The sequence below is a fragment of the Aquila chrysaetos genome, chromosome 2 (assembly GCF_900496995.4).
Source record: "Aquila chrysaetos chrysaetos chromosome 2, bAquChr1.4, whole genome shotgun sequence".
Classification (NCBI taxonomy): domain Eukaryota; kingdom Metazoa; phylum Chordata; class Aves; order Accipitriformes; family Accipitridae; genus Aquila; species Aquila chrysaetos.
This window is the reverse complement of record NC_044005.1, coordinates 44,236,698-44,261,083: the sequence shown is the minus strand read 5'-3', so window position 1 is coordinate 44,261,083 and position 24,386 is coordinate 44,236,698. Positions and strand designations below refer to the sequence as shown.

Sequence of the window (24,386 nt, the reverse complement as noted above, 5' to 3'; positions counted from 1 at the left end):
CAGAGCTGGCAGGGGACCGGCGCGCCTGCCGCTTGGTGCCACGGGCGTTTCTTTTGCCTGCTGTTGCTCCCTGCTCCCCAACCCTCCCACTGTGCCAGCCAGAAAGGGAAAAGGCTTCAAACGCGCTGGGCTTGCTCTGCTTTTCCCCAGCCGAGGCTCAGGCTACCCCTGCATTGCTCTCCTCCCGCTGCCTTCCCCCCCCAGTGGACACGTGCAGGCTCCCAGCAGAAAAAATTAATAACCAGGCAGTTCTAACAAGGATGTGAAAAAGAATAAAAAAGCTTTAATTTAAAAATTAAATTAAAAAGAGAGAATAAGCAAGAGGCGCTTGTGCCCTTTCCATACCCCGCGCTTTGTATGGCTCCTCCTAGCCGCTCCCACCATGGACGGAAATCCTCACACCTGCACAGAGCTGGCTCCTGCAGCCCAGAGTAACGCTAAGGAGAGAACAGCGGTGACTGCAGCAGCAGGTGGCCTGGAGAGCCTCCAGGGCCACCAGCAAAATCATCTGGGAGGAAGAAAGGATTAAAAAAAAAAAACCCAGACACCCTAATCATTTAATTCTTATGAGAAAAGTATTAAATAATTTAAATAGCGTGAGGAAAGCAATGCATCCTCTGTGCTCCAGTGTGTGCTAGCGGTGGAACAGCGCCCGGCCAAGCTGCTCCCGGCACGGGGATCCCGCCACAGTGCTCAGCTACGGTCTTGTCCAGTGTCAACCACATCCCTGATTGTCGATGGCAACGTCCGAGCTGCCAAGAGCTGGGGAGGAGCAGCGTGGTCCCCTGCCACGAATTTCTCCACGCGTGTGCTGGCCCACGCAGCTGCTGTTTTGCCCATGGCGACGGTTCGCAGCCCTGCCCTGCGGGGCACTGCCAGCCCCAGGACGGGGTCTGTCACGGGCACGGTTGCTTCTAGCCTGTTCTGGGAGCTCGCTGCTTTGGGACAGCAGACAGCCCGTCCTGCTCTGGGTGACTCCCACACCACCAGTCCTGGGCCAACCCCACTGGAGACTTTGCATCCCTACGGATGGGGAGTACCAACGGTTCGCCCTGTTAACCAGCCGGCCTCTATCCAGGCTTGAAGCAGGTCTCCGCAATTCCCGGTGCTCCCCGGCCCCCACCTCCCAGGGTGTTCTCTGAGGCTGCTCCACAAAGGATGCGAAAGGATGCTCTACATCCTCGTCTACATCCGCTCACCAAAGCCCCCGAGGGGTGTGCAGAGGACTGGGACCTGGGACCACGGGGCAGAGGCAGAGCAGGGTAAGGTACAGCTCCCAGACCTCTCGAGGAGCCAAGCCTCGAGGTGAGGTGAGCTAACGAAGGCCGAGAATCCACATCTGCTAAAACAGGGGAGGGAGGAGACCCGACCCCTGGCCCCCGGCACGGGAAGGTTTCCCTGTAACACAGGAACGCCGCTGCTCCAAAAAAAAAAAAAAACAACCCTTGGCCACGCCACAGCAGCTCGACCCGTAGGCACCGCCCGTTCTCGCAGCTGGCATCTTCCATCTTATCTACGGGCATCCCTTTGCCGGGCTGGAGAGGTCGTGCCGCCGGCTCGGTTCCCTCAGGCCAGGCTGCGGCGGTGGGCTCGCGCCCCACGCCCACTGTCCCCGGGCGTCACAGGCTCCTCTCGGCGGTGAGGTACTTGAGCGCGGCGGCACCGTACCGCCGCGACAGGTCCTGGTGGAATTCCTCCCGCAGCGTCTGGAGGCAGCCCCGGTACCCTGCGCTCAGGCGGAACTTGGAGATGTCGAAGCTGGGGGCGTGGGGCATGTGGATCATGAAGGCGTTGGGCAGGACCAGCAGCTCGTACTCCTGGGGGAAGAGCAGCGGCCCTTACTGGCAGCATCGGCTTGGTGGTACCAAGATGTCGCTGCCCGGCCAAGACCCCCCCCACCACCACCACCAACGCCCGTGGTGCCAGGAGCAGTCCCTCACCCACCTGCGCATCCAGCTCCATGATGTGGGACACCTTGTTCCAGCCGAAGCCCACGAACCTCTGGTCGTACTTGGGGCAGTCTCGCCTCACTACAACGTAAGGCTCGAAGTCCGGCTGCCACGCCACGCGGTACGGCACGGTGGCCGTCCGCCACTTGGCGTAGTCAGTTGGGGCATGGCCTTTTGGCCACACGTGGTACCTTCAGGGAGGGATAGAAATGAGAGACTGGGGAGAGCTGGCAGCTCCCCGAGACAGACAGAGGACGCAGGGGATCCTCTCAGCCGGCTGCCCCGCAGCCCCGAGGCACCGGGGTACAAAACGGGCTTCTGCTGGGTGCGACAGCCCCGTCGGGACAGCAGAGCAGCTCTGGTCCCTACCTGAAGGTGTAGAGGGAGCCCATGTCCAGCATGGAGAGCAGCTCTGCTTTGGATTTGGGGAAGGTCAAGCGGTAGTGCAGGGTCTCGAATGCCGGCACGATGAGAGCTGCCTTCCTCTGGGGCAGCTCCAGCTGCTGGATGGAGTTCCTACAGCGGTAGGAGGGGTGTGAGGTCTCCCTGGCTGTCAGCCGTGGCCGCAGCCTCCTTCCTCAGCCCCTCAGGCCTGCCCAGAAGGGTATTAATGGGTTCAGACACTTTGTACTGGTGCCACGCAGGCGCAGGAGGAACGGGGCAGCCCTCGCCGCCGTGGCTGCTTCCTCCTCAGCTGGTGTCTGACACAAGCAAGGGCAGGATCCCAAGGTTGAGCACGAAAGGGAACGGTTTCTGCGTGTTGAGAACCTGCAGCCCAAGGCGTTTTCTGCAAGCCCCTGTGCTTGGGGAGCCTGGCGGGCTGAGCAAGAGCCAGCCGGAGAAAGCCTTACCTGAGGTAATCGTAGAGGCCATACATAGGCAGGAAGTCAATGTCCGTCAGAAAGACGTATGGCGTCTGCGTGTTGGCCAAGGCCACGTTGCGCAGGAGGTTGATGGGGTAGAACTGCCCCTCCTTGTAGACTATGTGGTAGGCGACGTTGCGGCGGGCGCTCAGCACCTCCGAGGCCTGGGCGTAGCGCAGGAACTGCTGAGCCTCCGCGTCCGACATGTACAGCGCCAGGCTGATGGGGCCTGCCCAGTGTTTGCAGATGGCCTCCAACATCTGTAACCTGTGAAGCAGAGGGCACTGCGTGGGCAGGAGACCTGCCCCGTGGGCAGCTTGGCCCAACCCAGAACCGGGTGCCCGCCGGCGAGCCGCACGCCAGCCGAGCGAGCCCAGTTCGGGGCGGGAGGAATCGCGGCTCCCGGCTTGGGGTGCTGCTCCCCACTGCAAAGCACTGGCGCGAGGGCGAGGAACCCGCGTTTTGAGATCCCCGCCAGCTCCCAAGCTGCGGATCCGACGTCCCACCAGCCCCACCGGCAAGTACCTGTCCATGGAGAGCTGGGCCACGAGGGTGACGTCGGTGGGGTTCAGAAGGGCCAGGAACTCGTACTGCAGGAAGAACAGGTGGACGCGGTGCTGCGTGAGGTGCTGCCGGCGGAAATCGTAGCAGGGATCATCCTCGTCCAACTCCTCCAGCGCCTGCTGCCGCTGCGACGCCGCGAGGGTGAGGGAGAGCGGGAGCCCCGCGGGGAGCTGGGGGGCGGGGGGGGGGGGGGGGCTGTGTGGGGGTCTCTGCCCACCCGCCCCAACGCTCTGGGGTCGGGGGCAGAGCCGCCGTCGCCCTCACCTGGTCACTGGGTGGGCTGGGGAGACTGGCGCAGCCAAAGAGCTCCCTGCGCAGCAGGTTCCCGTCGTACTCCAGGAAGGTCAGGTAGAGGTTGCGAAAGAACTCCACGTGCTTGTTCTTCACCCGCAGCTTCTTGGGCGAGTTCCAGTGGATCACCTGAGGGCAGCGGCGTGTCGCCCCGCGGAGGGGATGTCAGCGGCACCCAGCGCTCCCCAAGCCCCCAGACCCCACGCTGACCCCCCCCCCGGACCTCCAGCGCACATGCTGTCCTTCGGGCCCTCCCCAGTCTCAAAGGCAGCAAACCCACCCACCTTGAGATCCGAGACCTCGGTGTAGCACTGCTCCGAGCGAGTGTGATCGGAGAGCTGCACGTTCCAGAAGCAGGGGAGCCGGTACACCAGGGCTGGGTCCTGCTTGATCACCGCGTTAAAGATGTCCTAAGAGGGAGAAAGGCGAGTGCGCAGGTGGATGAGGAAGACAACAGCGGTGCTACGGGAACGCAGAAGGGCCGACCACCCTGGAGGAGGGACCGTTACCTGATCGGCCAGCGAGGTGGAGAGCATGCTCATGAGCTCCCGCTCCGCTGTCAGCCGCCACATCTGCTCCCAGCCCAGGCGACGCAGGCGGTCAAGCAGGAGCAGGATCACCCCTGGGTGCCGGGGAGGAGGGCGCTGGGTCACCGAGGGAGCACCCAGCCGTTACAGAGCCGGAGCACAGCAGCCCGCGTGCCTTCGGCCCCTGGAACGTGCCGCTTCTTCTGCGCCCACCCACGCGACCCCAGGACGCTGCAGTAGCCCCCTCGTGCTCACCAGTCTCTCCCGCCTCACCTCAGCCTTCCCCAGCCTCCCCGTGCCGAGTGCCGCCTCAGCTGGACGTGCCATCAGGCTGCAGGGTCCGCCCTGGCACCCCACACTCACCCGTGTTGAAGCCGCGTCCCAGGGCCGGCCACGGTTTGTGGTTTTTCCAGAGGTTGCCCAAATACCAGTCGCTTTGGTTCTCCACCAGCCCGATCACCTGCTTGTCTGAGGAAACAGAGGGACGTGGATGCAGCCAGTCTTGCTGTAGGTTCCGAGGGCCCAAGCAAACCCACCGCCCTGGTGCCGTGGCAGACGGGGACGGCCACCCTGAGCCCAGCAGCCAGGGTCCTGCCGGGACCCCAGCGGGTCCCAGGGGCACCCTGTCCTCACCAGAAAACTTCCCAAAGACAGCCCAGAGCTCAGCGATGTCGGTGGCGAAGGTGATGTCGGTGTCCAAGACGATGACCTTGGAAAGGCTGGAGGGCAGCGCCTTGGTAAGCGTCAGCTTCATCAGCCCGTAGATGCCGGAGTAGTGCTTGTTGGGGATCCACGACACCTCCGGCTGCAAGGCGACACGGCCTCAGGGCTGGGCACGGCCATGCCCTTCCCCTGCCCGGGCAGGACGGCGGCGTGTGCCCGGCACCCCGCGCAGAGGAGGCCAGCAGAAGGACACAACGGAGCTGTGGAGCCAGCCGAGCCTGCCCTGCAGCGCATCTCCTCCAGCTGCACCGCCGGCAGCCACGCATCTCTCCCCAGGCCCTTCGGGTGCTCGCTGGCTGCATCACCTTCTCCTTTGCTCTCACCCTGGCCTGGCTTTTCCTCCAGCCGCCACAACCCCAGCGTTTCACTGCTCAGTGGGTGACCCAGCTCTGCTGCAGAGGCAGCGCTAGCCCGAGGGGCCTCCCCATCCCTCCAGCACCAGCCCTGTGCCCCTCTTCTCAGCTGGACCAGCAACGAGTCCAGAAAGGGGAGCGGGTGAGCGACGGACCAGCAGGAGAAGAGTTAATAAACCCCCTCCCGCTCGCCCCTCTCTGTTGCTTCCCTCAGCCCTCTGAGCACCGGGTTGGGACAGGGCAAAGCGGGGGGAAAGCGCCTGCCTTCAAGTCATCGGCGTTGTAGAAGCTGACGTGGACGGAGGGCACCATCCAGGACTGGAAGAGCGTCTGGAGGATCTGGTGGGCCACTGAGTCCGTGATGAAGTGAAAGTGGAGGGGATTTTTCCTGCCAAGGGCAAGTGCAGCAGCGCTCAGCATCACGGTGGGAGGAAAAGAACATGGTCCCCATCCCTCCCACCCCTGCCGGGGGACAGACGCCAGCCGAGGGGGCAGATGGAGACAGACCAGCTGCCTGGGGGAAACAAATTCCCCTCTGTCCCTCTAAGCCTCAGCAGTGGCACGGAGCGGGGGGGGCAGAGAGAGGCCCTAGAGCCCCTCTCCCGCAGCACTGCCCCCCCTGCAGCCTGCAGCAGCTCATCGGGGAACCCCGAACCAGCGGGCCTCTGGCACAGCACCTCCCCATTACCTGTGGAAGAGGATGGATTTCACCAGGGTGACCACATCCCGGCTCGCGTTGTGCCCGGCGCACACAATCGCAACGTGCAGGAGCTGCCCAGAGACAAACGGTGCTTTTTTGAGACTGGACACACACACACACGCGCACCCCCCCCCCAGGACCCTGTCAGCAACTCCCTGGGGCTGTGCTACGGGGAGAGGCTCCACAACGCAGCCCTTTCCCTGGGGAAGGAGACCCAGACGGAGGTGGGAGTCCCCTGGCTCAGAAGCGGGGACCAGGAGTCTGGCCGGCGCTCCTCCTGTCTGACCTCCCTCTCCGGAGAAGCAAGGCACTCTCACCCACCGGCTGCGGCCCGTTGAGCACCACAGAGAGCCCGGATGAGGCCCCGGCACGGCCAGACCACGGGGTGAGCAGCGCCAAGGCGGGCTGCACGTACATCCACGCTCAACCAGGGTCCCAGCCTCCCATTCGACATCCCCTACCCACCGTCACCCACCTCACACTTGTGCACCGTCCGCTGCTTGGGGCATGCCGTGCGGTTGCTCCTCTCGCCCCCGGGGGGTTCCCCATCCTCGGCGGAGGCCCCCCACTGCGGGTTGCCGTCGCTGCCCTCCGCCTGCACCTGGCTGAGCTGCAGGCGAAGCTGCTGGTTCTCCTCCTCCACCCTGCGCACCCGCGAAGCCAGCGCTTCCCGCTCCACGTCCCGGCTCGGCTGCTCGCCCAGGCAGGGCGGCAGGAGGAAGAAGCGGCCGTCTGCGGGAGAGACACGGGGGGGATGCCACGGGCACGGTGAGGCACAGCTCGGCCGGGAGCGACCCACGCGGCTGGCGGGGCAGAGGCGCGACCGAGAGGTCCCGGCGCACCCCACGCGCGCCCAGCCAACGTCACGGCTCCGCTCCTCCGATCCCCGGGGATGCCCCTGGAAACGCGGAGCTCAGATACACCCGCAGCAACCCGCACGGCCGCGGAGCAACCGCTCCGAGGCCGCGGCCTCCCCTGCCCACCCTCTGCGGCGGACCGTCCCTCGATCCAAGGGGGACCCGCTCACATTCGAGGCTGCCCACGAAGAGGTAGAGCCAGGAGAGGAGGACGGCCAGGGTCACCGTGGCGAGCAGCAGCTTCAGCTTCACGCGCCAGGAGCGCAACATGGTGTGCCGGCGGGACGCGGGCGGTGAGGATCAGGTGGGCAGCCCGAGCCCGGCTGGCCCCAGCATCCTAGAGCCTGCGAGGGGCAGGGGAGCGGAGAGAGCGGGATCACCAGCAGCCCCACAGCCCACACCCCCCCCAGGCAGGACGTCCCCCATCTCCTGCTCCCTCCGGGACACCGCAGCGGTGAGACGGACACCCTTCTCCTCTCCAGCGACAGCCTCTCCCAGCCAGCACCCTCCCAGTCCGTGCTGGGGCATCTAGACCCCCCCCTAGCCCGGGAAGGAGCCCGCTGAGCGACTTCACTCCAGCTCTGTTCCTTGCCACCCCACCGGCGAAGGGCTCCCGGGGAGGAGAGAGGCTGTGCCGGAGAGGTCCTCCCCGAGCCGGGTGGCCGGTGACGGGCTGCTTAATGGAGCCTGCCCTTGAGAGGGAGCGTGGGTCCCTTCCCCACCGCCTCCGGAGGCCGACGAAGTTTGACGGGGAAAAAAAAAAAAAAAAATCCCAAACGCTTCGGTGAAACTCACTTCCCCACACACTGCTGGCTCAGCCGGGGGGGTGCCGGGGGAACCTTGCTCCTGCGCCCAGGCCCGACGTGGGGGCAAAAGGCCCCGTCTCCAGAGAGCCCTGCCCCGAGCTCCCAAAAAGCCAGATGCCCGGGGGGGGGGGGCGGACAAAGACCCCACAAAGCAAGAGAACACCAACCTCTGCCCGGCATCGCACCCCTGCCTGCCTGCCGCAGCTCGAGATTGAGCCCCTGCCCTCGGCGCAACATCTGGAGGCTCAACAAAAGCTGCCCGAGGGATGAATGGGCCGGATTAGGGTCTGCTCCCCCCTGCACACACACCCCCCCCACCCAGAACCCATTGATGTGCAGATGCCTTATGGGGCCCCGCAAGCGCTTGGGGGCTCTGAACAGGCGGCCTGGGAGGACATCACCCCGAGCAGCCCCCGGGGCCAGGGTGCAAACGCCTGCCCGCTGCGATGGCAAGCTTTTTTCCTGGCGGACGAGGGCTCATGCCAGCACCACAGCTCCCCGCAAGCGGGGCCCGAGCGTTGCCCTGCTTTTCCGCTCTATAGAGCGGGCCAAGCGCGGGCACGGCGGGGAAGAGGGAGCCGAGGCATGGAGCACACCAGGCCCAGGCACCCCTTCTCCCTGCCACGGCCATAAGGTGTGCTGGACCCGGCGAGGTCTTTGCACGCCGCTGGCAGCCTGTCTCCCGTCCCACAAGCCCATCTCCACCCCTCCCGCCTGGCCTGGGCATCCCCCAAACTTTTTGTTGTGCTCACGACGCGAGAGACGGGGTTGAGGCGAGATGAGGGAGGTCAGCCAGCGCCGAGCAGTCTGGCAAGCCGAGGGACGGGAAAGGGACTTTAGCACGAACGAAGGGGAGAGAGAAGGAGGTGGCACGCAGCAGCACCCCTCCTGCTTCCCGCTTGCCCCTGTGGCCCCCCCCCGGGGAGGCCTCACTGCGGGAACAGCACTTTGTCCCCAGCCTGCGCGGGAGCACGTTACGGCGATTTGCAGGGACAGGACGGGACCAGCAGCGGGCCAGTTGCCAAAGACCCTCCCGGAGGCACCCAAGGGCTCCATCCACCCCCCCCTCCCCTCACCTGGCCGCTCACCTGCTCCCCAGAAAGCAATGTCCTTACCTGCCTTTCCCCTTCTCCTCCTTCCCCGGCGCCTTCCCAGCCGGCTGGCAGCCCCAATGCTGCTGCTCCCTCCCGGGTCTGCCGTTCCCCGTCCTCCCTTTACTCCTCCCTTTCAGATCTGACACGTCCCCCCCCTCCTCCCCGCTCTCAAACCCAAGCTCCCCCCCCCCCACCCCAGCACGCCCCGCGCTGGCCCCCCTTTCCGAGGAAGAAAGAACAAACAAAACAGATTAAATTCGCTTCCCACTCAAGAGCCCCCAGCGCCAGGGGCACGGAGTTGCCCAAAGTAAGTCGGGAGGAATCAACCCTCCCTCCAGCCCCCTTCCTGCTCCCAGGCCTCAATTATCCCTCTTTTGCTAAGGGAAGCGTAGGGATTATTGACCCCCTACCCAGCACTCGCCTCCTCCTTTCCCAGGGCAGGTGCGGGAGGCTTCGTCCACCCGCAGAGAGAGACTCGGGGGGGCTTTGGAAGGCAGCAGAGGACACCCCGTCTCCCTTCATCTGGCAGAGAGGGGCTGCACGGACAGCCCGGGGACGCAAGTAGGGCGAGAGTGGGGTGCAGTCCTTGCTACCCAGAGAGAAGAAGTATCAGCTGCCGCCTGAGCGCTCGCCCCTCACCTGGACGGGGTGCAAGCACCGCTGTAGGCTTGAAAAGGAAAGAAGAGCTGCCCCCCCCGATTGCCCAGGCTTGCTCCAGCCCCACTAGCCCCGGAGAGCGGGGCTCCCTGAAGAGCGTAGCGTCCCCCAGAACTGCCCAGCGCACGGGGAGCGAGCAGGACGGCAGCAGCAGGAGCGGGAGGCCGGAGTTGGGAATGCGAACTATGCGGAGACGGGCTCTACCTGCAGCTCAACCCCCCCCCCTACGCCTGGCCCCAGGGCTAGGGAAAGGCAGCAAGCTCCTGCCCGGGGCCGGAGGGGAAGGAGGAGCCCCCTGCCCTCCTGCCTGCCTTGGCCTTGGAGGGAGCCTGCTGGAAGATGCCTGGAGAAGGCAGGGTGCGGTGGGAGGAGGCCGCCACCGGCAGCAGGCAGAGGGATTAGGATGCAAACTGCCTGCTTAGCAATTTAGATGAAAAGTAAATTGCCCCCCCCCCCCCCCCCCCCCCCCGCCCCGTAACCTAAAGGCGAGCTACAGCAGCAAGCCCCAGCCTGCCTGGCAAAGAGAGAGCAGCTCCTGCAAAGGCAGCCCCCCCCCGCCAGCCCCAGGGCAGGGGCAAGCTGGGTCCCCACCCGGGCAGCCCTGAAATCACTGCCCTGGGAGACGCATCCACCTCCGGCTCGGGCAGCTCTCGCTTGCCCTTGCAGAGCCCCGCTTACAACAACAGGCAGTCGCTCAACAGCGTTTTTCTGCCCAGCCCAGCCCCGGCAGGGAGACGAAACCCCCCGGGCTGCCCCTCTGAGCCAGCGGTTCCCCAGAGCCGGAGCCCTCCCTTTGCTCCCTCGCCTGTCCCAGGGCCACATGGAGCTCAGCCCCCGGGGACTCTGCCCCTGCCCCGTGGTATTTACCGCGTAACAAGTTGCCCCAGCCGAGGCAGCGGCCGCGCAGGGCTTACCCACGCTCCTGGGACGAGCCCAGACCTCTCGAAGCCTCCTGCTCCAGCGGAGGAAACCGCCTCCTGTCCCGACCGACCACCGCCGCCTCTCCGCACGCTTCTCCTGGCCTCCCTAATCCTGCTCGCTCCCGCAAGCGAGAGCCCAGCGCCGGGGCCGGTGCGACGATACCCAGCCAGACCCTCACCAGCCGGGGCAGGAGCAGGTAGGCTGCTGGGGAACACAGGCGAGGCAGAGACGTTTTAGGATGTTTATGGCAGTGGGAAGGAGACGGCAAGCGGGAAGGCAGCTACGCGGCCTCTCGTCCCCCATGGAACGTTAAAGGCACGGCAAGCGGAGGGCAAGGCTGGAAGCGGCTCCCAGGCAAGGGGCACGGCGGGTACCGGCAGCCACGGCACGCAAGCGTACCGGCTCTACCCATCCCAGCGGGCACGGCGCTCGGCTTCTCCGCCGTCCCTCCTCAGTCTCCTTGCTCGCGCCAGACAAGCGCAGCCAGCAGTAAGATGAGAGGTTTCCCAATACTGCCGGTTTCCGATCCCGGCGCGGGGCAGAAATGCTGTTCGCAGCAGGTTACCCTCCGTCCCCCACGTCCTCCCTGGGAGCAGCGCGACTCCTGCTTTGGCAGGGATCGGGGACGTGGCAAACGGGACGGAAAGAGGCACCCGGGTCCCCTCTCTTGCTGGGAGAGGCTGACGGCAGACACCGGGGAAGGGGCAGGCGGGACCCCGGTCTCGCCTCATGCCCGGCCACCCCTGCCTCCAGCGAGGACAGGGCGATAGCCAGGGAGTGTGAAGCCAGCAGAGCCGGGCAGCCGCACAAACACCAGGGGCACGCTCACGGCAACCTCTGAGGTGTGAGCAGGAGCCCAAGGCTGGCTGGCTGCCTGCCGGCCACCCCTCCGTGCAGAGCCAGCCTTCGCTCCCGGGATGGTGCACCCACCTCGCTTGCCCCAGGTCCCCCCCCCCGGAGCTGCCCCCGTGCAGGCACCCCACTCCTCCAAGATCCCCTCTTTTTGCAGGAGCACGGCTCAGCCCAGCTGGCCTTCACTCTCCCTGGCTCGGTGACTATCAGGTGAGCAGTTAATGTTTAGGGAGAGCTTTCCCATCGCATCGGCACGTTTCCCCCAGCCCCACGAGCACCGAGGGGAGCAGCCCGGTTTTCCCACAGCACCACAGCTGGCAGCAAGGCCGGTGGCAGGGTTGTCTGTTGTCTCTCCTAGAGCTAATGTGCACCGGCAGAGGGGATGCTGAGGCACAGCGAGAGTGTCTGCAGGCCACAGGACAGCAGCCCTGAGGGGCACAGGGACAGCCGCAGCCTTGCTGCTCCCCCACTGTGTCCCCCGGGCTGTTCCCAGTAAAGAGCTGCAGGGCAGCCAGCAGAGGAGTGATGCTGCAGAGCCGCGCTGCCTGTTGTCTCACCCAGCCGTAGGCGACAGAAACTGGAAATCCATCTCCCAGGTCTCACTTTGGGAGCTGGGAGAGCAGCGACAGTTTAGCTGACCTGCTCAGACTGCCTCAGCAGGAGCACAATACGGCAGCTTGCCGGGCTCGCAGGAGGTGAGAAAGGGCCTGACAGCCACGGCGAGAGCCGCGCAGAAAGGCCGGCAACTGAGAAAAGGCACCGCACTTGGAAGAGAGGCAACTGGGGACCGTCTCTTTTGCTCTTACAAAGAGATGGGAGAGGACGGGCTGGTTCCTCGTTCTGCAGGTCACCTTTAAAGCACGTACTGCAGCACCCACCTGACAAAAGTGCCTTACAATTCGGGGTCACCTCCCTGTCCCCCTCCTCATGCTGCCACTTGAGGAGGGCTGCACCAGCTGACAGATACCACACAGGCAGTGCAGAGCAGGGCAGCTGCAGGAATTTACAGAGGCGGAATGGAATTTAGCGAGGAGAGCAGGATTAAAACCCCATGCTCCGGATTACCATGCCGACCCTCCCTCCCCAGTCTTATGATAAGCAAAACTTAAGTGAGAATTTCACCTTCTTATTTCCCTGGAAAGAGCAACCTGGGGCAAAACAGCCCCCATATGCTAAAGATGGGATCGAGCAGCAGCCACAGAGTTAGATACCGGCACATGAGGTGTACAAGAAGAAAGTGTCCCCGTCTCCCCACTGCCCCCAACACCACCGAGCTGCAGAGAAAATCCCAGAAAGGTGAAGATCTTCCTGGGACAGCAGTCAGCTGTGCCTCAGTTATGGCTCATTCTCATGCATCAAGCTCTCCTCAGGCCCATAAGCTTATCAGCACACACAATTCCGCTGCTCTAAGAGTTCAGCTTTTTATTCTGCAAAGGTCACGCTGAAAAGCCATCTCCTCTTCTCTGACAGAAGCATAGCACTTGGGGACGAGGAGCTAACAGTCTCTGAAGGGTGTTAGTTGAAGCTCAGAGCTTGGCTGAAGCGGGGACTTTTCGTCACCAGACAGTCTCCCTGTTTCCAGAGGAAACAAGCAAGTTCAGGCTGGGTCTGACACGGGAACGCGCCTCGCTGCTTACCTCTCCATGCCTGAAACCCCAGGAATGCATCAGGGAGCAACTCCTCTTGGCAGGGACTCCGATCACGAGGCCCTGCTAGACACGGTCCGCTTTTGCAGAGCGGTCCTGCGGCCGGTCTCCCTGTCTGCAGCCGGGCACTGGATTCATTTGCCCGGCAGAGCCCCAGCTGGAGAGGGGGCTGCGCAGGGCACACGTGGGAGCCACGGCAGAGCGTGTAAGTGCCGCGTAGGAGGCTTATATCTACCAGACATCCTGCAACGCTTGCAAGTTGGGCACCTGCATTTTGCCACAGCTCTCGGGCAAGGCAGGAGGGGGCCACCCAGCTAGCAACTCGCTCCCTAAGTGCTCTCACTCCCCTTGGGCCCAAGAAGAAGCTGGAAGGATCCAGCCGGCAATAGCCATTAACCGCGTCTGTGGGGACACCGGGGCAGCAGAAAGCAGGGTGCTGGCTTGCACTCCTCTGCACTTGCTGCATTTGTCCCTCACTGCAGCAGGGGACCAGCAGGACAGACCCTAAAGCAGAGCTGCAGCACAGCCCGGGACACCCACCCAGCCGTGCCAACACCACCGGCTGGGTCTCACCCCGGGCTAGAAGTAAGGATCACCTCTCGGGAACCAAGTCGCTCCCTGCCAGCAGGAAGCCCCCTCACCCAAGGGCTGTCCAACCCTCCAGCATGGCTCTGGAGCAGATTACCTTCCCCCAGCGCTCAGCCAGCCCTGTGCCCGCAGTGCCAGGCTCAGGGCGAGGGAGCACCCTGCACCTCCACGCCATGGTCATGGTTTTCCCACCGAGCCCGTTTCCCGCACAGCCCGGTGGGGTACACCAGCCCCGCTCCAACCTGGCACCCGGAGGTGACCCCAGTGCCTCGTCCCCCTGCGAGACCCTGCCAATGTGCTGCCGAGACCCCCGACAAGCTCGCGGAGGAGATGATACCTGTTCAACACACTGCTTCCAGCTTTACCTCCCTGGACTGCAAATTGTTTGATGCCAGGAGGATGCTCGGCAGGTGAAGTACCGACACCGACTGGCCTTTTTCTGGGCCTGCTGGAGCATAAGCCTGACTCAGGACAGCTGCTCTGACACTAACACGGAGGCTGCAGAGTCCTGGATCAAATCCTTCCACGTGCCCCCCAGGCCAGCACAGCTAGGCACAGGAGGGACCGAGCCTGGGCACCGTGCAGGAGCACTACAAGGGGCAGGAGGACCCCGCCTGCCCCTTGAAACAGAAGAGGAGCAGCATTTGGGCTGATCTCCAGCTCCCTTCCCTCTGCCGGGATTAGGTTTCTAATATCTGCATTTTTGCTGACGGCTGCGCTGCAGCTAATGGCCAGCTCTGAATCCATTAGGTTCACTGGTCCCGGTCTCCGGATGTGCTCCGGGCATCAATACCTGTTCACCCCTGCCGTTTCCCGACGCTTCCACTGCAGCGGGCTCGCAGCAGACAGCAGTTCCTGGGGTCAGAGCCGAGCAGGGTCAGCAGCCGGGAGCTCCCGCTGCTATCCAAGCCAGTCTGCAGCAAGCCCTCTGCCAGCTCCACCTCTGCCATCAGTGCAGCTGGAGCACCCGGCAGGCGTCATGCCCCATAAAGCAAAGGGGTGGGAATTTCACCCTGTGAGCTACTGAGGGCTCAAGTTTCCAGCTAGCAGTGCCCACCGGTAGGGAATGACAGGAGATTCCCCCCACACCAAAAAAAAGAAATCTCCCTGCTCCCTTGAAACGCTCTTGAACAACCTGCGCCAGGAGCGGTGTCCTGGCGGGACAAGGGGGACCACATCCCAGCGCATCCGACCAGACCTAACCCCTACACATGCTTGTAGAGTCTCCATCATCTCATGCAAAATTAATTAGGTTAATTACAACAAAAAAAGGAGGCAAAGGGACTCCAACAACCCCAGACAGGCACTCTGCCTGGAAAAGTCCACAAGAGGCACGACACCATCCTTCCCGCCACCTCTGGGAAGGTGCCAGGGGCATGGCCGTGAGCCAGGCCCTCAGGTGCCTGCCGTGCATTGTCACCGGCAGAGCTGGGTAAGTGTTTTTGGCTGAATAGTTATTGATTAAAAACTGCAGCTTCCAGAGAGCTCAGAGCTTTTTGCTACTTCACGACAAGTTTTCGACGAGAACAAAATACTTTGTTTTCCAAGCAAAAAGTCTCATTTTGCATTGTTTCGTTTGCAATTGAGCTGCGTTACATTTAAAAGAAAAGATAAAGGGTCTCTCAAACTCGGCTGTGTTGGGTTTTTTCCTCTGGCTTTTCATTTTGGGCACTAAATCAAGCAATTAATTATTTGTTCAGCTCCGCTCTCCAGACAAGCTGCGAGCATCATGAGCCAAAGGGCCGGAGCAGCTCTGCCTAAGCAGCAGCGCTAAGGAGGGTGTTGGTGTTTTCTGTGCTGCAGGCTCCCTTCAGACCTCAGCTTGAGCTCCCTCAAGGCCAGCAAGCAATCGCCGGGGCGAAGGGGAGCAGGACCCTGTGCAAGCGATGGCAGGTGCCCCACCGAAAAAGGCATCCACCCACTCTGGTGGGCAGCGGTTCAGGATACACAACCAAGAGGTCACAGCCGCTGCTTGAAGGACGTGCAAGGGGCAAGGCTTCCCGTGCAAACTGCCCTCCACAGTGCAAGCACATCACACCAAGATCCCTCACCAGTCCCGCTGGTACCCGGCACTGGAGCGACTCCTCCGGACGGCATCTCTCACAGTGCCGAACTCTACTCCGGCAGCCTCGGCAGCTCGGGGGAGCCGGGCACGCACGCGGGGCATCTGACAAAGAAAGGCAATCCCTTCACTTCCCCTGCGTGAAAAGCAGCTGATGCTCACCGAGAGCCCGAGCTCACAGATGCAGCCTGGTGCCTCTTCCACCAGGGACTGGCCCAAACTGGGAGCTGTGCTCAAGCAGCCACTCCCACGTCTTCCTTGCCCAGAGCTATTCCTGGCACTGGTGCCCTCAGTGCCCAAGCAAGACTGAAAGCAGAGCTCGTCCACAGAGGAATGGAACAACTGAACTATAAATAGCAAACCAGGATGGCTCAGGGCAGGCTCTAAAAAACCCAAGCAGCGACAGTGCCATCCACTCAGGGTGCCCTGGGCATTTTGTAAGACCTGAAGTGATACCTGAGGTACAGAGAGGCTTGCACATTGCAAATAGGCTCTGACAACACTGTGGAGGAAGAGCTGCTGGCTGGGCTAAAAGACTGCAAACTTACCTGTGAAAGCGCATGTGGGGCACTCTGCAAACTGGAAATGAGGTAGCGACTGACGGGGGCAAAAAGGGAGGGGAAGTGGATCCCAGAGGGGAGGTGGTTCCCAAAGCCAGGCGGTGGAAAAGAGAATGCTCTCAACACCCAAACTCCTTCCTGACCATTCCCAGCACTCCTCCCCTCCCGCTGCTCCTTGTGTTCCCATCCCTAGGGCTTCTCACACTGCCGAGCTAAACCCTGAGCTCACACACCAAAGGACAAAGGCAGGGAAGAAACAGCATAGCTCAACTCAACCAAGCAGCAGATGAGTGGCTCAGGACAAAAGCTCATGTCTTCTGTAATCCACAGCAACCTCTGTGCAGTGCCCAGCCCGCCCCAGGAGTGGGACAGGGGCAGAAGAGCTCAGCCCATCCTGTGACCATCAGGGTCAAGTTCCCCTCCTACCCCCAGGAAGAGCCATATCCTTCCCACTACGCTCATCCTCCCTCTTCCCTGCTGGTGCCTCCATCTGGAACAGCAAATACTCCGCCTTCCCCTTCACACTGACAGCATATGTCCTATAAAGGGTTCTCAGCCTCCACAGATGAGGATACGACCAGCCCCGCGCAGCACTGCCAGGCACCAGCCTCCCGCTCTCAGCGGGGAGCCCCGCGCTTTCGGCAGTGCTGCAGCACGGCTCGCTTGGGCATACGCTGGGAATTAAGCGCGGGAGAGGCAGTTGGGAACACGGGGAGAGGTGTGTACGCGCAGGGAAGGCACGAGACCTCAGCTGAATCACCCGACACGTAAACACACATGCACGCACACATACAGGGAAGCAGTTGCTTCCTCTGACAGAAAGTTTTTTTTGTCAGAACAGGAAGACGGCACTCAAAAAACCCCAAACCAAAACACCAAACCCTTGCTTTATTGCTCCTGGAGCACCAAAACCAGCCAGGGCACAAGAAGCAAAGGCAGCCAGCGCGGACTACAAACCCACCTTGAGAATTTCGGAAGCCCACAGCTCCCTTCCCTCCTCCCCCACGGCTCTCCTCGTCACCCCTCGCCCTTCCTCTGCGCAGCAAGCAAGAGGAGAGGTAGAGGTCTCGAGTTTGGCTGAGTTTCCATGCTGGGGACAGAAGCTCGATAACAGACTGGGCAGGATGTGAGTACCCGTTGAGGAAGAGGATTAGTAACCCCCTAATCTGCACATTTTGGAGTCTAAGCACTTTACTCCGCTTTCTAATTAAACCACAGAGTGCAGAGATTGCCAGAAGGCGGAGAACAAGGAGGAAGAAGGAAAGCAAACAGGCTGTGGCTTAAAGGCTGTTCCTTGGGGCTTAAATGCAAGGCAGCGGTCACTGGTAGGGATGTATTTCACCTCAAGTGCTTTATGCCCAGGCTGCTGAGCACCCTGTTGCCTCCCCTGATCCAGTCCGCAGTGGGGCTGAGGGCAGGATGAAGGGGAACGCGCGCGATGGCCTGGGGATGGCAGAGGGGGGAGCGAGGGGCTCCATCAGACCAGATGCAGCTTTACCTGCCTCAGCCTCGCCTGGCCGGCCACGACTCCCGTCCCGAGTCCCCTGCCTCCTGGGAAGCAACACAAGCTCCGGACCGTGTTTGTCTCCACAGACCTGTCTGCACAGAAGGGCCTCGTTTAAGCGCTTATCTGGCTCCAGGCTGGAGAGGGGCCGGTGCCTTGCTGCCCTGGCACCCGGGCAGGACGTTCAGCTCCGCGCCGGGCTCCTTTGGGGCTGCCTGGCAGGGGAAACTTTCCTGGCACAGGTAAAGAGGGAAACCTTTTACCGCAGCCCACAACAAACACAGCAGTTCAAATAATGGCTTCCTCGTTCCTGGCACTTCGGCACGCAGCAGGGACAGCCTCGCTGGGGGAACTACCCGAGCGTTGGGGACGGGAGCTCTCCGGGCTGCAGCACGTCACGGCCCCACAGCACGGGGAGCAAGGCGGCTGAGCTGGGAACAGGAGTGCCAGGGAAGGGTCTCGCCTCCCGAAATGCTCTGCCTCCAGCTCTGCCCCACCAGACCGAGGCAGGGGGGGTAGGGGGGTGCGGGTGTGCAGGGGCAGCCTGTCACTCCAGCGTCTCTTTCTTCCCTCGCTCCTATTCTTTGGAATTCCTCTCTTCTGTTTGCTTTGTTTCAGCCCTCAATGAACAGGAAGAAAAGGGAAGGAGCCTTGACAAATCCGATCAAGGCGCAGACACGCCGAGGCTCCCTCCTGCTGGCATGCCAAGCCCTGCACTAATGAGGGGTAGAGGAGAGAGAGGTGGCCACTGAGAACAGTGGCCCCACAGAAACACTTGGTGTAAGGGACAGAGGGGGAAAAGAAGCTGCTAGGGCAGAACAACGCCAGCACAATCTCCCAGCCTTCAGAAGAGGGTCTTCCTGTTTCCCCTGGCCCGGGGAGCGTGTTCCAGCTCCTCAGTCCAGGTCCCAGTCGCCTACTGCCCACTATGCTACAAACAAGCAATAGACCGTAGTAGTGTTTGAGGAGATGGATCCAGACACGCATGTCCCAGGGGAGTTCAACTGAAACAGCCATGGAGATGGGACCACACTTTCTTCCAAGGATTCATGCGGGGAATCTGGTCTTTCCCTCCAGAGAACTGGGCCAGGGGGGCTTACAAGTGCCAGTGTCGTCGCCAGAATGTCCCCACAGGTCCCAAATACCCCCATGCCCAGTAGAGAGGAAACCCACGGAGCCAAGACCTTCTGCCATGCAGTTATCCCCGGTTTACCAACCTGGGTACAGAAGCACCAAGACAGGAAGGGAACGAGCACGTGTAAACCGTCTCCTTAACAAGCAAGATAACTAACCTTCGGAGGCTGCCGATGTTGCAGGGGTACCTGGGAACAACTGGAGAAGGTGGCAGGGCCTGGTGGTGGTGGCGAGGACCACCCTTTAACCAGGGATTCTCAACTTGAAGGGCAGATAACACATCTCAGCTGTACGTGAGGGTTTTGGAGCTTGCCGTCACCTGAAACCCAACAGACAGTCATGTGAAGAGCTACTGCATAAGAGAGCTCTGGGGACAGGCCCCTGTGCAGCCAAGAGTGTCGTGGATCAGCAGCACCCAACACCTAAGGTCCTGTCCCTCTCCTCCGGTCTGTTACAAAGGACAGCTCGGTGTCGCCCAAGGCTACCCAGACAGCCCATGGGAGAATATCTGCATGCACGTTCCTAGCCCCAGATAGCTGCGCTGTCCTGTAGCACGTTCCCCAACCCACGCAAGTAGGACTGTACACGTGTCCCCAGAAGTGCTGGCAAAGCCACAGCCACCGTGCTCCATCGCAACACACGTGAGTCCTAACACCGACTCTTCAGCAGGACGAGGAGCTAGGGGAGGGATGCAAGTTCCCTGGCCCCCTCCCAAACATGATAGCAGCAGCAAGCCTTTAGCTTGTGAGGCAATGAGGGGATTAATTATCACGTCCAGTAACCTGAGCCTCTGCGACACACCCTGGGCAGTCCCAGGAGGGGACTCCGAGAGAGTCTATCCAGATAGATGCACAACAGGGAGAGAGAAGGGATGAAGGCAGAGGAGAGAGAAGTCAGGCAAAAACCAACACGCAACTTGCGTTGCAGAGAGCGGAGCAGCCTCCTCCTCTGCTGGGATCTTGCCAGCGCACTCTTTTCCTCCAGCTCCCATGGAGTTGGGAACCCACAACCCCACAATTGCAGGCTGGAACGGATGAGCTCTTCTCCCAGGAGGCTACAGGGATCAGCCCCTCCTTATCGGGAGAAAGCCCAAACCAGATGCACAGAGCCACACCAATAAGTTGGGGGAAAGGTATCAGAGAGGAATTGGGAGTTTTGATTTAAAGCTCCTCTATCCACACATCATTGCTCCGAGATGCCGGTGGAACAGGACCTTCAAAGCAGGTAAAAGCTACCAAAACCATCTTTCTGGTCTGCCCCACCTGTTTTAGATCCCCAAACAGAGAAGTAAGTGTGCAGCGTGCTGGGCACCAGCCCTGTTGCGCCCCTCTGGCCACAGCAAACCCCAGGTCAGCCTGGCACAGCACAATATGAAACAAGGGAGGCAACATCGATCCCAACGAGGGTCCTGAACTGTCAGCTCGCACCTCAGACAGAAGCAGTCTAAGGGGGGAAACTCAAAGACGGATACTTCTGGAGCAGGGGGAACAGGATATGAACTAAGCTGCCGAATCCGCCTGGCACACATCCCTTTTGCAGTCACAACCCTCCCTCTGGTGCTACTAGAGCCCTGCATTTCCAGGGAGCAGTTCAACAGTGTCCTGGTTTTGGCTGGGACAGAGTTAATTTTCTTCCTACTAGCTGGTACAGTGCTGTATTTTGGAATTAGTATGAGAATAATGTTGATAACACGCTGATGTTTTAGTTGTTGCTAAGTAGTGCTTATCCTAAGTCAAGGATTTTTCAGTTTCCCAGGCTCTGCCAGCAAGCAGGTACACAAGAAGCTGGGAGGAAGCTTGGCCAGGACAGCTGACCTGAACTAGCCAAAGGGATATTCCATACCATAGAACATCTTGCTCAGTATGTAAACTGGGAGGACTTGGCCGGGATGGGCCGATCGCTGCTCAGGGACTGTCTGGGCATCAGTTGGCGAGTGGTGAGCAATTGCGTTGTACATCACTTGTTTTTCTTGGGTTTTATTTCACTTTTTGTTATCTTCCTTTTCATTACAATTTTAATAATAATAATAATAATTGTATTTCAATTATTAAACTGTTCTTATCTCAACCCACAAGTTTTACTTTTTTTCCAATTCTCCTCCCCATCCCATGGGGGTGGGGAAAGAAGTGAGCGAGCAGCTGCATGGTGCTTAGTTGCCGGCTGGGCTTAAACCACAACAAGCAGGTAAGAGCCAAGCCCCTGGCACCCACCTGCGATAGGAAGCAGAAGCTGCCAGCAGCAAGACCGAGTAGTTTCAATAGCAAAGAGCTGGAAAAGCAAAGGCACCTTCAGCAGAGCTAACACTGAGTGGGGAGAGCCAGGCACGTGCCTGCCACGCACAGCAGCGCTGCCCAGTGGGATCTGCCACAGCACGGCCACCAGTGTCACCGGGAAAGCAGGCTTCCCGCGCCCGCATGGCAAGAGCCTCATCTCCAGGGTGGACCCACGTCCACCGGCTGCAAGCCAGCCACCAGCAGTTATTCACACCGCGCCGCGCACGGGACCTGCGAGACCCGCCGCGTGGTGGGACCGATCTCCAGGTCCGCTGCCGCCTTCTCCAGGTGGGCTCGGGGGAGCTAGGGTGAGGCTGGGGGAAAGGCAGATCAGAAACCACATGCAGTTGCCCCACCACCACCCAAAAGCAGCCGCAGCACCCTCTCCCTCGGGGCCCAGCTCCATCTCTCTCTCCCTTGGAGTGTTTCCATTAACTCAGGCCACCAGAGAACTGCATGTCCAGAAGTTTTTTCCAGCTGCATCACATGGCTATTAAAAGATATGGCCTCTCCGGCTCAGCCTTTAGCTCAGGCAGGCTTGGGATATTACAGGAGAGACTGCACGCTGCTAATGAATCAGGGAAGGGAGTTATCCAAGTAACAGCCTGGGGCTCTAAATGGCTTTCTGGAAAAGGCATCTGGAGGCGGGAGGCGGTCACTATCTCACAGCAGGGCTCTGCACACATTGCCAGACATGTTGTTCCTCCTGGGAAACCAAAAAGACTCTCTCTCCTGAGATGCCAAGTCTCAGCTAAGCCGAGAAGGGCAGGGGCACCCTGACAGAGAACAGCAACAAAATGCCTCCAAGTCAAAACACGCAGCAAAAGGCCCCTTAAGCTTGTTTGACCTGGGTTTCCCTTCCCCTCAGACTACCGCTTCAAGCAGCAGACCTGTCAGCAACACTTCAGGAACTCAAGGACTACACCACCAACGTCCCCTGCCAGCTGCTGCCTTTCCAGGCCCCAGGAGGGCTGTCGGAGATCAGAGCTACGAGCTGCCACCACCAGCAATGCCATGCTCGGAGCCTCGTGTGCCTCATTGCCCTTGTCTCCTCATTTGGACAGGGATTTGGAGCTCTCCTGAAAGGTGCTGGCCTCCAGTGAGATACCGTGAGTGAATCAGGCTTCCATTCTAGGCAGGGCTCCTGTGTCAGGGACTAAAATACTCCCTGGACATGTATTGGCTGACGCTGTAAGAACACACCCTCACCTACCCCAGCACCTTGCAAGGTATATTTTGAGCAAGGCTTACTTAGGATGAGCTGACTCAGACCCACGGCAGCACTCCAGAAATGGCGTGGTCTCGCAGATCTGAGCAAAGAGCAAGACGCTGGCAGCCATGCAAGTCGGACTTCAGCACTGTACCCACTGATGGGCTGGCAGAGCGTTTGCTTTTTTTGGTTTGCCTCTTTTCCTACCATTAGTGCTGAGCCCGCACCTCTCACCGTCAGAGCATTGGAGCCATTTGGCCCCAGTTACAGCCAGTGGATTTCTGGTAAGCACGAGCCCTCGGCACCCAGACTGACAGTAAGTGCTAAGAAAGGAGCTGCTCAGAGATCTTTCCGGGTGCAGCCGAGAGAGAAACTAGCCCCTCAACCCAGCCTTTCACCTCCTACCCACCCCCCCACGGTGGGCACCATAAACCAAGGAGATTTAAGTCTTGCCCAGTCTGACGGGCTCGCCGCTGCTCTTGAGAAGCCACCTCTCCTGCGGCGCTCCCTTGTAGCATATTTACCATTAAAAGGCAGCGTGATGCTACTCCAACTGTCCTCCAAACTCCCTCACTGCAGGAGGGAGATGAACAGCAAGGGGGACAGGACAGACAGCGGGTGAGAGGGAGGCTGGGGGCAAGGGATGAAGAGGAAGCATCTGCCAAAAAGCTTCTCGCTCAGGGACGAACCGCACTATCTAGCTGTGCTGTTCGGAGTAGCCCAAGGACTTTGTGCATCAAGCTTCACCTCCGGCTGAAGACAAGGTGTCTTTGGCAGTCTCCTAGGCAGCCAGCTCTCAGATTGCCGTCTGGCAGAGACAGAGCTTCTCCTTGAAGGACAGCAGCTCCGGCAGTCTGCACTGGATATGCCCCTAGTGTCACCGGCAGCGCACACCTACCCCCAGCGAGCTGTGCTCCGGACCTCCGTCACGGGCTTCAGGTGCTCCCTCGCCAGCCTTGGTACTTAGCCCAGCAGCTCGGCCACCGTGAAATTCAGAGGAGCTCACAGGTAACCCCACGTGTGAATGGCAAGCTGGGTCTAATCCATGTGATTCTGACTAAAAAGGTTTGCTTAGCGCCAGACTGTTTGCCAGCAGTATCTCGTGCCCTTTTTGAACTCAGCCTGCTGGAAAAGAAACCCTCAGGGGAAGGGGGGGGGGGGGGAAGAAGAGGAGAGATCAGAAAGGATAAAGTGCCTGCCCATGCAACTGTAATTCTTGCAGAGGAAAGCCGCAGGCACACACTGCGTCCATTGTGTGGAGGTAACCGGACAGAGGGAAGGAGGGGCAGCTTGGCAGAGCTCCTTCTGCGCTCGGGGGGGACCCTCGAGAGGCCACGAAACCCCCTCCTCGCCCGCCCCGCGCACCAGGGTTCGGCACTCGTGGCCGGTCTTCGCACCGCGGCCGGTCTTCGCACCTCGAGGCGTGCGGAGGGCCGCAGCGGCAGCAGTCCGCGGGGCCCGGCACCCCCTCGGCCGGGCACGGAGGAAGGGGTCTGCGGGACCGAACGCGGGTTTGGAAGCCCTCTTCTTGCAACAGGCTGCGGGCCAGCCGGGTCCCCCCCCCTAGTAAAGCTGGGCTTAGCGCTTCGCTGAGGGATGGACCAGAGCGTGGCCGTGGCCCGGGGCAGGTCCCGAGTGGGCTCCGGGAAGCACTGACGGCACCTCACCATCTCCCTTCTGCGCCTCCCGCCCCGATCCCCGGCGCAGGGACAGACACTGCCACGCACGATCCAAGACGAACACGAGACTGGCAGCCCCCAAAACCCCCCCCGGGAACTTTTTACCGGTGCCACCATCAGACCCAGTAGCTCCCCCGAGCAACCCCGTGTCAGTTCCCCGCGGGGGGGGGGGGGGGCAGCCAGCACTCGCCACGCCGCCGCTCCCAGGCCCACGGAGCGCCAGATCCACGCGTGGGCCGACCCCCTCGTCCCGCTACAGCACCCGAAGAACGTTTCTCCCTCCCGGAGCGCCCCCCCCCAAAAAAAAAAAACCCTGACCCGTAACCCGGCTCCTCACCCTGCGGCAACCACGTCCCCCCTCGGGACACCCACGCCCCCCAGCCCCCCCACACACACGCCGGGACCCCAGCCGCACACAGGCTCCCCTCGGCCCTCACAGAAGCCGGTGGCAGCCCCCGTTCCCCCAGCCCGCCCCGTACCTGCCGGGCCGCCGCTGGCCGCCGCTCCCGGTCCTTTAAACCCCCGCCCCGCCGCCCATCGGCCTGCTCGGCGCTCGGTCGCTACGCCTGGCCC

At 61.3% G+C, this 24,386-nt stretch overlaps 1 protein-coding gene across 7 annotated transcripts; it reads right to left on the bottom strand.

The window, feature by feature from the left end:
• Nucleotides 1-263: 263 nt before the first annotated feature.
• On the bottom strand, nucleotides 264-24,345 carry LARGE2 (LARGE xylosyl- and glucuronyltransferase 2). Of its 7 annotated transcripts, XM_029996397.2 has the most exons (16): nucleotides 24,293-24,344; nucleotides 18,810-18,970; nucleotides 6,998-7,171; nucleotides 6,446-6,702; nucleotides 5,959-6,041; nucleotides 5,535-5,658; nucleotides 4,828-4,999; nucleotides 4,558-4,662; nucleotides 4,177-4,289; nucleotides 3,952-4,077; nucleotides 3,641-3,796; nucleotides 3,338-3,501; nucleotides 2,801-3,079; nucleotides 2,319-2,465; nucleotides 1,945-2,140; nucleotides 264-1,817 (listed from the first exon to the last, which is right to left on the bottom strand). In XM_029996397.2, the coding sequence occupies exons 3-16, from the start codon at nucleotides 7,095-7,097 to the stop codon at nucleotides 1,620-1,622; spliced, it is 2,220 nt and encodes a 739-aa protein (XP_029852257.1). In that variant the 5' UTR covers nucleotides 7,098-7,171; nucleotides 18,810-18,970; nucleotides 24,293-24,344; the 3' UTR covers nucleotides 264-1,619. The 7 variants fall into 7 exon arrangements, with proteins under 7 accessions (XP_029852257.1, XP_029852265.1, XP_029852315.1 ...); XM_029996405.2 differs by lacking the exon at nucleotides 18,810-18,970 and having other exon boundaries at nucleotides 24,293-24,345; XM_029996455.2 differs by lacking the exon at nucleotides 24,293-24,344 and having other exon boundaries at nucleotides 1,945-2,030.
• Nucleotides 24,346-24,386: the final 41 nt, after the last annotated feature.